The sequence below is a fragment of the Capra hircus genome, chromosome 23 (genome assembly GCF_001704415.2).
Source record: "Capra hircus breed San Clemente chromosome 23, ASM170441v1, whole genome shotgun sequence".
Classification (NCBI taxonomy): domain Eukaryota; kingdom Metazoa; phylum Chordata; class Mammalia; order Artiodactyla; family Bovidae; genus Capra; species Capra hircus.
Window position 1 is genome coordinate 5,936,332 of NC_030830.1, and position 12,214 is coordinate 5,948,545.

The 12,214-nt window shown below is 51.1% G+C and overlaps 1 protein-coding gene across 6 annotated transcripts in view; it reads left to right on the forward strand.

The window, feature by feature from the left end:
* Positions 216-12,214, forward strand: part of HIVEP1 (human immunodeficiency virus type I enhancer binding protein 1) — a 136,454-nt gene continuing 124,455 nt past the window's right edge. For 2 of the 6 annotated variants that reach the window (XM_018039095.1, XM_018039100.1), the window contains exons 1-2: positions 7,119-7,222; positions 7,372-7,514. In XM_018039095.1, coding sequence (XP_017894584.1) covers positions 7,475-7,514 — 40 coding nt within the window. In that variant the 5' untranslated portion in view covers positions 7,119-7,222; positions 7,372-7,474. Of the gene's footprint in view, positions 498-3,558; positions 3,704-4,132; positions 4,283-4,340; positions 4,517-7,118; positions 7,223-7,371; positions 7,515-12,214 lie in introns of those variants that run through there. The other 4 variants (XM_018039099.1, XM_018039098.1, XM_018039097.1 and 1 more) reach the window with 4 other exon arrangements.

A 12,214-nucleotide genomic window follows, 5' to 3' on the forward strand; every position in this document is an offset into this window, starting at 1 on the left:
TTTTTTTTTTGGTGTGAAGTCTAACAGAAAAAAAATGCCACATGGCCCTTCTACCTGGGATTAACTAGATTGGCGGTTTGTTCATTTTAGTCCAGGTAACAAAAGGGAAGCTTGGGACGGACAGAAGCTCCTTTCTCAGGGCCGGGGCTGAGAAGTGAGAATCCTTCACCGTGACCACCTGCTTCCCTGCCTTCAAACCGGCATATAAAAGTGCCAAATATCTGTGTATCACTCTGGGCGCGGAGCCCACGGTCTGAACCCAGCGGAGGCGGTGCACCAGATAACATCAAAGCCCCAGGCAGGGGCCAGAAAAGGGGGGGTGCAAAAGCAGACGAGGGAACGAAGCGCCTCCCCCTAGCATTTCCTCTCACGCCCACTTCCAACCTAGGAGGCTTTTGGTTTCTGCTTTTGTTGTTTTTAAAAATTAAAAGTTAAACCCAGGAAGCTGTGGATCAGAGTTTTGTTTGGTTGTTTTGTTTTTTTGCGTGGCAGTCCGGGTAAGTTTTCTCTCGGTCCTTTTGTCCGGCTGGGGAAGGAGAGCCCGGGCTCCGGGGGGCGGGAGGTGGGCACGGTTGGCAGAGCGCGCGGGGCAGGTCTCGTCGCTGGGTCGCCCCAAGGAGGAGGTGGAGGAGGGGATTCGGCCGGTGGACGGGAAGAGCCCGGCGCGCGCCGAGGGCGGAGGGCGGAGGGGAGGGCCGGGCGGCGGCGTGACCCGGCGGCCGGCGGGGAGGAACCCCCGGGATCTCCGCGTGGCGCTGGCGCTGCCGGGCCGCGCGTTGGGCGGAGGGCCGGGGCCGCGGGGCCGCGCCAGGGGGGCGCCCGAGCCGGGCCGGGCCGCGCGGCCGCGTGGGAACCCGGGGCAGGGACCCGCGGGCGGAGGCGCTAGGCGCAGGGGGACCGTGGGGTCCCCGGACGGAGCCCCGGAGGCCGGGGGGTGGGGACTGGTGTTCTCCCCAAAGTCTGTGAAGGGAAACTGTGTTCCGAGCCTGCCAAGGCCACTGCCCTCACTTGAACCCCAGTCCCCGAGGGGGCTCCCTAAGAGCTCGCATGGCCCGGGGGTGGAGGGTGCAGGCAGAGAGAATTGGGACCCTAGGAGACCTCCCCCCCGCCCCGCCCTTTTCTTTTGAGTACGGTGTCCTACCCTAATGTTCCAGAATTTTTGACAGTTCAAAGTGCTTTTTACCATTCCCATTTCATCTTCTGGTTCAGGGGGGAAAAAAAGGACCCCCCCCCCTCACATTCCGTTTATAAGATATAATTTGAGAGACTGTATTTAATTTGTCACAAAATGATTAAAGGCGACTCTAGTTAACTTATGGTTTAGTTGGAGTCCCCTGCAGTCTGATGACTAGGAAGTTAGAATTGTAGAGAATTAGGAAAAGAAACTGCACCTAGAAAATTCGGAAATAGAAAATGGGGAAATGTGTCTGTTTCAGAAAAAAGATTACTATTGATTTGATCTCAAGAAAGGCAAATTGTGAATAGTCCATTGCAGATAAAACTTAACAAACTGAAACGACAAAATTAATCTATTACAACTCCAAATCGCATATTTAATTTGTTAAGAGTTCACTGCAATGCCAAATCCCATATAAACCTTGTGTGCACACTATGTATTTGTTATGGTCAGGGCCATTGGGTTAAAAATGTATTGTTAGTAATTTTGACTTAGCCAGTGACACAAAGTAGAGTCGATAATCATCAAGCTATCTTGATTTTTATCCTCTGACAGATTAAGTATACTTTCACATTTAAGTGGATGTTTTTTTTTCATTCAAGTTTCAAAGTTATATTTACATACGTTTTGTGATTGCAGTCCATTAGATGTCAATTAAATTTCATGACAGAGATGATTTTATCACATCGAAAATGAAAAAGATTGTATTATTTCATTGCAAGGTTGGAGGCATAGTGTGCTAAACATTATTTCAAATTTAGGTAGCTATTGGCTGATCTTTGCTTTTGTGACCAAAGCTAGTTTTTAATGGGCATATTTCTCCCTTTACATGACATTACTTTTGGTTACAAGCTCGCTATTATTGAGTATTCCATTTTTAGTCATTCACATTCTGGTGCATTAAGCTTTTCTAAGCTCAGCTGAGCTAGAGGTAGGATTTCCTCCCGGGAATTTTAGGGGTGAACCCTAGCAAGGAAAACCTAGATATCTTTATGGAAGCCCCAGGGAACAATTCAAGTTTGCACAGATGGCCAGCAGAGTGGGTGTACGGTCGTTCAGCATTTTTATTCCTTAAAAGGGGAAAGCACTTTGGTTTTTATATGAGAATTTTTTTCTGCATCAATTTTTTTTGTTTTACCTTATCCTTCCCAAGTTGAGCGTGGCTCCGTTAACCAGTCATTTGTGCCTGCTTCTTTAGGGATATATGTGGAATTTCTGAGCCTCAGACTTTAAACGATAAAGACCTAACGTTCTTTAGGTCTAACCCTGAAAACCTTCGTCATTACCCTGGTCCATCCTCTCCTGATAACTCGTCCAGAGTTCCAATCCTTGCTTCTTCTATTGCTTTTCCCCCCTCCTCTGTTGCTTTCTAGCACCCGAGGTCAAACTCTGGTTTATGGTAGTTACTCCTTCTTTCTCTCTTTCTTGCGACCCTGGGGCCAGATCGTCTGCTCAGCCCCGAAACCCCCTCTCCAAACCCCAAAGAGCCGTCTCCTCTCGGCCCCTAAACTGTCAAAGCGGAGCCCTAAGGGTTAAACTGCGCTCGCAGCTCGGGCTCTGGGAACCACCGGCGGGCATGGCCGTGGCCTCTGGAATAACCTTGGCTTTCCTCAATCTTTTAATAGAACATCCGCCACCAAAGCGTAGTTTCAGTTCAGGGTTAGTAATGTGTCCCCTTCCACCCTTCAACCCAACACCCCGCCCCCCCTCCCGGTTTTTTTTTTTATAAAGTTGTTTTTCAAAGTTAATGAGTTTCAAGTTTCACAATGACTTTCTCCTTCCCTCCACGCGCTGCTGAGGAAACCCCCTTGGGGTCCCCCCCCCGCCCCCGGGCCCGCCCTCTCCCCTCCCCTCCCCCTCCCGGCAGGGGCTGGGGGCGGGGCTGGGGGACCCCATGACGTCAGCGGGCCGGCCCACATCCTGCTTTAGGAAAGTAAAGAGCCGGTACCGAGCTGCCGCCGCCCCGCCCGTCCCCACCTCTCTCCCCGGCCCAACCGCTCCCCCGGCCGCGCGGCCCGGCCGGGCCTGCCCGGAGCCGCGTGACCGGCGGGCCCGCCCCTGCGCCCCAGCCGGGCGCCAGTCCCCGAGCCGGCGCGACCCCGGGCTCCCGCCCCTCGCGTCCCTAACTCCGCCCCGGGGCCCCCGCCTCCCGTCGCTGCGGAGGCCGGGCGGGGCGGAGCCGCGGCCCCGGGCTCGCCCGGCCGGGGAGACCCGGGACTCCGATCGGGCCCCGATCCGGGGTGCCCAGCCCGCCCCTAAACCAGGGCCGGGCCCCGCGGCCGAGCCGGTCCGGCCTGGCCGCCGCCCCCGAGGGTGACCCGGCCGGGGGACCCCCACCCCCTAGCCCCGCCCGCGCGTCGCAGCCCGCGGTCTCCCCGCCTCCCGCCCCCGGGGATCCCCTGCCGCCCCGCCCAGCCGCGGGAAAGCCTCCGACCTTCGCCCTCCCTCCCCCGCGCCGCCCCGGCCCGCGCTCCTCGCGTCGCCCCTAAAGACGCTAAACGTGCCCTACTCTGCCCCCGGGGAGAGGTAAAAAGCCCGCGCCCGCCCTCCTCGCCCCACTCCCTGGCCCCGGGGGCGCCCACCCGCCCGCCCCGGGGGTCCGCCCGCCCCGCCTCGCCGCGGTGCGCTCCCCCCCCAATCCCGGACACCCGCTCCCTGGCGGCGGTCATGCCGTGGCCCCGGGCGCCGGCGAGCGCGGCCGCCTCTCCCGCCCGGCGCCTGCGGCCCCCGCCCGCGCGCCCCGTGCTCCCCCCGCCGCCCCCGGCCGGCTCCCCTGTTTAATATTTCAGAGCTGGGCGGTGAGAGTGCCAGTCGCCGGCCTTTAGTGGTGGCAGCGGCTGCTGCTGCTGCTGCTGCTGCTGCTGCTGGGGCGGCGGCGGCGGCGGGGAGGGGGCCGGAGCCGGGGGGTGGGGGGGGGGCCCGGGAGCCGCCGCGGGAGGAGGTTCTGTTTGTGTTTGGGGTTGTCAAGTGAAGGAGGGCGCCCAGCCGCCGCCGCCGCCGCCGCGCGGTGGTCGCGGAGATTCCGAGCTGCGGCCGCCGCCATCAGCAGCGCAGCTCCGGGGCTGGCTGCAGCGGCGGCGGCCCCGCCGGGCGTCCTGGCAGCAGGTTCGGCGCGCGGGCTCCGCGGGCGGGGGGCGCTGCCGCTGGGAGGGGGGGCGGCGGCTTGGGGAGGGGGTGGGGGCAGGACCACGTCCCTCTCCGCGGGCGCGCGAGTGTGTGTGTGTGTGTGCGTGTGTGTGCAACCGCCGACCTTGCAGAGGGGATGGCTGCGCGTGCGGGAGACACTTGCCACTTCTGGGCGCCCTCGCGGCCCGTGCTGCGGTCCTGCGAGCAGAGCAGGTACGGAGGGACCCAGCCTCCCTAGCCGCGTTCCAGCCGCGGGCGCATTTTCCAAGAGGCTGGCGGTGGGGGTGGGGGTGGGGGTGGGGGTGGGGTGGGGGGTGAGGTGGGGGGTGAGGGAGACCAGGCCTCGGCTTCCCAACCTCCCGGCTTTGTGGCTTGCTTTTTTTTTTTTTTTTCCCTTTCGTTCTTTGCTCGAAGTGCCTGTTTACTCCCAGCCACCTGGGTAGTTTTCTTTCCGGGTTGGGAGTACGCGCCCGCAGCACAGTCGGGTGGGTTGGAGGCGCGGGTCGGCTCCCGATCGCCGGGGGGTCGGGCTGGCGGAGGAGTTGCTGCTGGAGAGGGGAGGGGACGGGAGGGGACGGGAGGGGAGGGGGCGGCGGCGGCGGCGGCGAGGAGGAGTCTCCGGGCTGCCGCGCTCGCCTCCTCTCGTCCTGTTCCTCGTCCTGCCGCTCTCCGCATTCGCTCTGGGCTCCTTCCTGAGCTGGCACTTCCATCTCTCCACCCCCCCCCCCCCCCGCTCCTGGCATGCGAAGCGCTTTGTTCAGTGCAGCGTTGCAGAGGGGTTTTCCCAGGCTCCGCCCTCCACATTCATTCATGTTTTTTCTCCTTGCAACTGTCTTTACGCTTTTTGATCGTGTCATGTTTTTGCTCCATGTAGTATTTATCTCTTTTGCTGTAAGGCAACCAGTTCAGCTCTCATCTTCGTTGCTACAATGCTGCTGTCTTTGGAAATAGTCCTCCTCCCCCACTTCCCCCCACCCCAAGGATTTACACTGGGTTGGATAGCTGGGCTCAGTGGGGAGGCAATGAATAAGGTAGCAGAAAGCTGTTACTGATTGGAAATTTGTGTGTGTAAATTGGAATATTTTCTGTGCAGGTTTTGGTGTCACGTGATTGAATTACAGTCGTAGTTCACGCTTTAAAAACTTCTAAATATCGTGACCATTTAAAAGCTTTAAGTTGGGAGTTGAGCATTCCTACTATTTATTCGGCCTTGACGTCTCTAAATTCTCTCTTGAATCAGCAGCTTCTTCAGCTGAACGGTGGATGCTTTTAATGCAGGGCGTTGTGGAGCCATATCTTTTATAGGTCGTGTAGCACAGCGCTGCTAGATGAAGTCCACAATATTGGACCGTCATATTTTATATCCTTTCCCATGCAGTTCAAAAATTGCAAACAATGTTTTTGTACAGTGCCCGCATACAGCCTTATCAAGGATAAAATACTGAAGTTAATTATAGCCTTCTTTCCTTCTATTCTCTGCTGTATTGAAACCATAAATTTCTAAAACCTTATACTGGTTATTAGATACAGTCTTTTCCACACAGGCATTCTTAAGAAGAATTAATATTTGATATTTTTGTGTGCCAACAGTAAGCAAAGCATCCACATGTTTCCTTCAACAACCCATTGAGGGGGAATACTATTTCCTGGTTTTACAGTTGGGAAATCTGATCCTCAGAGAGGTTAAGTACCTTAAACGAGGCCGCACAGCAAGCTTTGAGCCCAGTCTGATTTGACACTGAAATATTTATTAACAGTTGTGACTTGTGCGATAGAGCCTCTTGAGTAAACCCCCTGGAATAGGTCTTACCTGCAGCCAGGAAGTAAGCACTAAGGGTCCCTGAGTCAGGGGGTGCCGTGTTTCTTAGTTACTGACTATGGGCTCAGTTCTTTTACCTCTTTCTCTTTTAATTTTCATATCTATAAAATGGATAAATGATAGTTACCTAAGCAGTTACCATTAGGGTTAATTTAGGTAATGTGTAGGAAGTACATAGGCACACAGTAGAGTCTCAAAAAGTATTTGCTTTTTTTTTCCCCTACAGTATTGGATGTTATAAAAGTCTTAAAGCGTTTCTGTTCCATTCTTGTGTCATTGCTTAGCGATTAAACAGTTTCACATTGAGCATTGTCATCACAGGCTTTGCTTATCAGTTGTATTGCAGAAAGTTAAAACTAAGATTTTAGCTCAAGGATCCTCAAGTGTCTCCTGGGAATCTTTCTGGGAAAGAGATGATTTAGTTTTGGATTAGTGTTTTGGCATATTGTATTTGAAATTGCACTTTTTAAGATGTGTAAGTCAGGTCATGGTTATGCTGCAGTAACAAATAACTCCCAAACCTCAGTGCTTAAATGAGCAAAGATCTCTTTTATGTTTATGCACCATGATCGTGTTGCATTGGCAGGAGCTCATCTCCGTGTTGTCAGACGTGCTGTCTAGAACAGTGCCTGTCTTATGGCAGAGGAGGAAGAGAGCACTGGGGGATCTTACTTTGATAACTAAATGCAAAGCCTGAAAATGACGCCTGTCTCTCCACTCACAGGTTATTGGCCAGAGCTGGTCACACATTCTGGCTCAACACAGGGAAGCAGAAAGAACAGTCCTAACAGGAGCCTCGAATGGAAAACCACAATAGTGGGGGAACAGCCCCAGTGGCAACTGGACTTATTTACTGAATTAGCCCAGTAACACAAAATGAATGAAACATGGTCCTTGTCCCTAAGAAATTTATAAATGGGCAGGCATGTACTGTATACAGCAAAACCCTGTTATAACCTGGTGATGTTGCTTTAAAACAAAGTTCACTGAATTTTTTCACTTTTTTTTGTTAAAGGTACAGTGATCTTTTTTTTTTCCCCTGTGTTCTTAATGGGAAGCCCAGATAATGACAAAAGGACGTGTACTGTGTTTAATTAAAAGTAAGTCATCTTTTGCAGGGGCTTTCAGGTCGGTTACCTTTTGTTGAGTTTAGAGTAGTGCTGTATTATGCCATAACTTCTAAAGTGTCTTTTTCCTTTGAAAGTAGTGAAAAATAGTAAAACATGTCTTTTTTTTTTTTCTTTTTTAGCACATGGATTAATTGATGGACCTTGGGTTTATGGAGCTACCTTTTCATGACCTGCTCTTCCTACAGTTTCTAAGAAGAAAAGGGGGCCTCTGAATCAAAGAAGATGCCTCGAACTAAACAGATTCATCCCAGAAATCTAAGAGGTAGGGCTCTGCATTAGTGGGAAGGAGGGTTTGTAATAAGTCTTTAATCAAGTATCTCTTTGCTAGCAGCAAAGGCAGCTTGTGAGATGGTGATCATGCCCGATGGTGGGTCAGCTCCACCTGTTCTCTTTCTCTCGTTCCCTTCCTCTTGTGCTGCACAATTTCTGTCTCTCAGGAGATGCTTCAGAAATATTTGTTAAATGAATTAATTGGATTCGACAGAATTACAATGCCTTCCCAACCATTAGGGTGGTATTAAAGTCCGAGATTTACTGTCTCTCAAGAGGCACGTTTTTGGATTGAGGAATCGGAAATAAATGGTCAGCTCTTCTTTGCCCACTGGATCACCTTGAATTACTTTTCTTCACCCCGCCCGCACACTTGTGTTGAGATTTATTTTTGTATCAGTGTTATATTAGCTTGAGAAGTGGAGAGGCGTAGTTGACATTAACGCAGACCATTATGTGCAGAACTCAGGAAATAGGCACACCAATGTATTTCCATAGGGAAGCAGTCAAAAAACATATATATATGTGTATGTTTATTATATACACATTTCATATAAAAATGAGCATTTCCTTTTAACTGTGAAGAGGTACTTAAGTATTAAGAAAGCCAGCCTATTTTAGCTTATTGTTTTAAAAGATTTGTATTGTTCTAATGTGTTTTATCCACTGGGAGCAGTAATTATCTTTTATATTTAACTTAGGAGATAAAAGTATAGCAATGTTTTAAGCAAAGAACTGTTAAAGCAAATAATTCCAACCTGAGTAAAGTATCTTCTGAAATATTTACTATTACAGAAAAAAAAATTCTCAAGCACATGCAAGGTAAGAAATGACTTTAATTGGACAAATTAATCAAGAATGTTCCTTAGTGAAGTAATTCGGCTGGTACCTGTAAGGTGGTAGTTGAAAATGTGGCCAGTCATGTGGCCTCCTTGAGTCTGCAAGCAGTGCTTGCCTAAGTGGGCTAGAAGTCCCTGCTGGCTCAGGTGAACGCCTTGGCCCGAGTTCAAATTGATGATTCTAGCACCAGTGTTCAATGAGGTGAGGATTTAGAGGGAGTACAGTGAGTGTTGTATGTCAGAGTCGGATGTTAGGGTCACATAGAAAATGTTGCAGACTGACTGTGTATTTGTCTGTCTCTTGCACTAGAATCTGAGCGCCCCCAAAGTCAGGACTTGGTCTCATTTACTGCTATAGGCAGAGCCTCCATGCTCACAGCCAGCTGGGGCAGGCATTTGGAGTCCTGAGCCTAGCTTTTATAACTCATCTGTCCAGAGAGGGTGCCCTGTTCCTATTGATCCGTGTGCTCGAAGGCAACCTTGGGGCTGGCAGGGGCCCCAGCCCAGCACAGCTCTTTGCAGCTAAAAGGAGGCCACACATTTGTTGAAAGAATGAATGCGTGATTGATTTGAAAGTATCATTCATTAGGTCATCAGCACTAAGTGCTTGTTTTTCATATTTAAAATATATCCTTGTTTTTAAAAATTGGAGGATAATTGCTTTACAATGTTGTGTTAGTTCCTGCCCCACCACATCTTTGTGTCAGTCATAAGTAGGCTTAGATCGCCCCATCTTGAGCCTCCCGCCTGCCCCGCCCACATCCCACCCATCTCAGTCTCGCAGAGCACCAGACTGAGCTCCCCTGTTTCATAGCAGCTTCTCACTGGCTGTTGTATATACGTAGCGTATATATGCCAGTGTTACTCTCTCAGTTCATCCCACACTCTCCTTCCCCTGCTGGGTCCACAAGTCGGTTCTCTACGTCTGTGTCTCTATTCGTGCCATAAAATACCTCCTTTATTATATCCTAGATAACTTGGCTGTCTGGAGAAATGCAGATTTTTAGGCCATAGTCTTTTCCTTTTTGTATCAAGTGAACGTACAGCTCAGTAGGTGTTTGTTGAACGTCCTCCTGTGTCCCAGGCCACAGGGATGAAGACACAGGCCATGCTAGGGGATGTGGGGGGAGAGAGCAGCCTTTCGGAGATTCCCTCAGAGCGTGGACGTCATGTTACAGCCCAGTCTTGGGGGCTGGTTTGGAGAGGGGCAGGGTGGGAAGGAAAGGTAACCTCTGAACTGAGCTCTTAAGGCTGAGAGGTGACCCAAGAAGCTGTCAGGACAGCGGGAGTACGTTTCTTCCTGGGGTAAGAGCTGGCGAAGCCGCTTGGGATCCAGGCTCGTCTAAGTTACGTCCATGAGCGTGAGAAAAAGCAGGAGAGGGGAGGCTGGAGTAGAAGAACTGGGAGGAGTCAGATTATGAAGATCCATGAAATGTGTCTAAGTTCATAGAGGATGGAAAATGAAAAGTTTTAATAGGAAATCTTGCTTGTTCTCTGGAACTAAGATATTTTTAAAGTTCTCAACAAGAACTTGTGATAAATTGTGTTCGGGCCCGTGGGTGAGAGTCCAAAACGTTACGATCTCTCAGCCACTGAAGAAAAGATCAGAGTGGATTAGCACAGATGATGAAAGTGACTTTGCTAAAGCCATGTGGGTGGACTGGCAGGTTGGCCAGGCCCAGGGGAGGGGGGCTTCGTGGAAGGCATGATGCTTGAGGCAGCCAGCTCATTTACCTGAGGAGGAGGAGGGCCAGGCTGTTCCCATTGGGGAAGCCCAAGGAAGCATAGCGCAAAGGCAGGACCGCCTTTACAATTTCCACTTTCCTTCTAGAAATGTGTGTGAGGACTCTGTCCCCAGGCACAGTTTGGGGGTTAAAGTGAGCAAGTGAACAGTAGCTACTGAAATGAATTTTTCAGCATTTCTTGCTGACCCTTGCTTGAACAACAAGGTTTTGAACTGCATGGGTCCATGTGTGTGTGGATGTTTCTCCGCCGTGGGTTGGGTGAATCCTCAGATGTGGAATCTCTGGGTACAGAGGGCTGACTCTACTAGGCCATTTTATTTATGGGACTTGGGCATCCTCAGAGGGTGGTATTTCTAGGGGCCCAGACCCAGGACCCTGCAGATACCGAGGGATGACTGTGTTTCGTATCTCAGTTGTGGGGTACATCTGAAGTGCCACGCTTGCGTCCCTCTACCTGTACCCACTGCTTCAGCTTCCAGCAGCCCTGTCTCGTGAAGTTAGCTCTGCCGTGGGGAGAGACCAGCTCATCACTCACCCTCTGGGTGGTGTCCTCTCAGGGGTTTCCATGAAACACGTCGCCTCTTTTGAGGCTTCTTCAGAAAATAGCCTGGGAAGTACTTTTCTTGTGCCTGGTCATTAAGTCAGTAATTAAAACTTTATACTTAAATCTGAAATCATATATTAATTGTGCTTCCACGGCAGTTTTCAAATATAATTTTCCTTTGGTTTATCATTGGTCCTTCAGCTGGGGTTGGTATAGTCCCACAGACGTGCAGAGTCACAGGATAAATGTATGCAACTTTCTAGAATATGAAGTTTCCTTGGAACAAGCATGTATGTGTGTGTGTGGAAGAGTGTATTTGTGTATTGAGGTGTCACCCATGTATAAAGAAATGTGTACAGGGCTGTGTCATGGAGAAGCATAAACGATTTGCCTGGATTTGAATTATGCACAGGCTTTCCTGGTGGTGCTAGTGGTAAAGAACCCTCCTGCCAGTGCAGGAGACACAAGAGACAAGGGTTCGATCCCTGGGTGGGGAAGATCCCCTGGAGGAGAGCATGACAGCCCACTCCAGTGTTCTTGGAGAATCCCATGGACAGAGGAGCCTGGCGGTCTGCAGTTCATGGGGTCGCCCAGAGTCAGACACAACTTAGCGGCTTGGTGGACACGCAAGTCAGGCACAGGCTGTGCTCCCCTAAGGAGATGGTGTTTGCATCTCTCTGATGCTGGAGGTTTTTCGGTGTAAAGAGCAGGAGAAGAGCTGGTATGTTAAGGGTGGGACGTGAGTTTGGGGCGTAACGAAGTCAGAGTTCTCTATCTGATGGTGACCTGTCGAGTGTGAGAGTGGGGGTGGCTGAGTTCTGGTCTCTTCTCGGGCCATGTAAACCAGGCAGGACCTTTGTCTTTAATGCCTGCCTGCATGGTGTGTGTGTCGGGGGGTGGGGGGAACATAGAGCCTTAAAGGTGGGCTTGGTGTTTGGAAGAAAGGCTTTGTGCGTTGTCCCAGGCGAAGGGCTCCTGGCTGCCAAGTGGGAGACTCCAAGGCCAGCTCCCATCGGGTCCTGATGAACGTGACCGTGAACGTGCCTCCCTCCCCGGCACTCCTTGCCTACCAATCAACGCCTTCCTGGGTCTTTACTGGGACTCCTGGGTAACGTGGAATGGAGGAACTGGGGACTTGCAGGGGTTCCATCTGTCCTGTTTAGATAAAGAGCTGTTTTTGTGCTCTGCCAATCACCACTGTGAAAGTTTCAAAGCTTTGGGGGGAAAAAAAAAGAAAAAGAAAATAGGTGTTAACCTTTTTAGCTGTATTTGGGCCCAGGGTTTCAAAGGCTCATCGGCTTGAAGATTGGAAATCAGTGTGGAAAATACTAAGTATTAACCTTTGCAAAACATATTTTGAGAGTTTGGTGGGGCTGTTTTTCATTTTTATTGGTTGACTGCATTTGGCTCTGAACCCACTGCAGAAGACGAGGGCTTTTTTTTTTTCCTGCTCTGAGCTCCAGCTGTATCATAAGGTGAGAAGGAACACTTAGGAGGGTGATCAGAGCATGGCTGAGACCCACACGTGGGGTCTGTGGATGCCCATCGCCTTGGAAGATGAGGT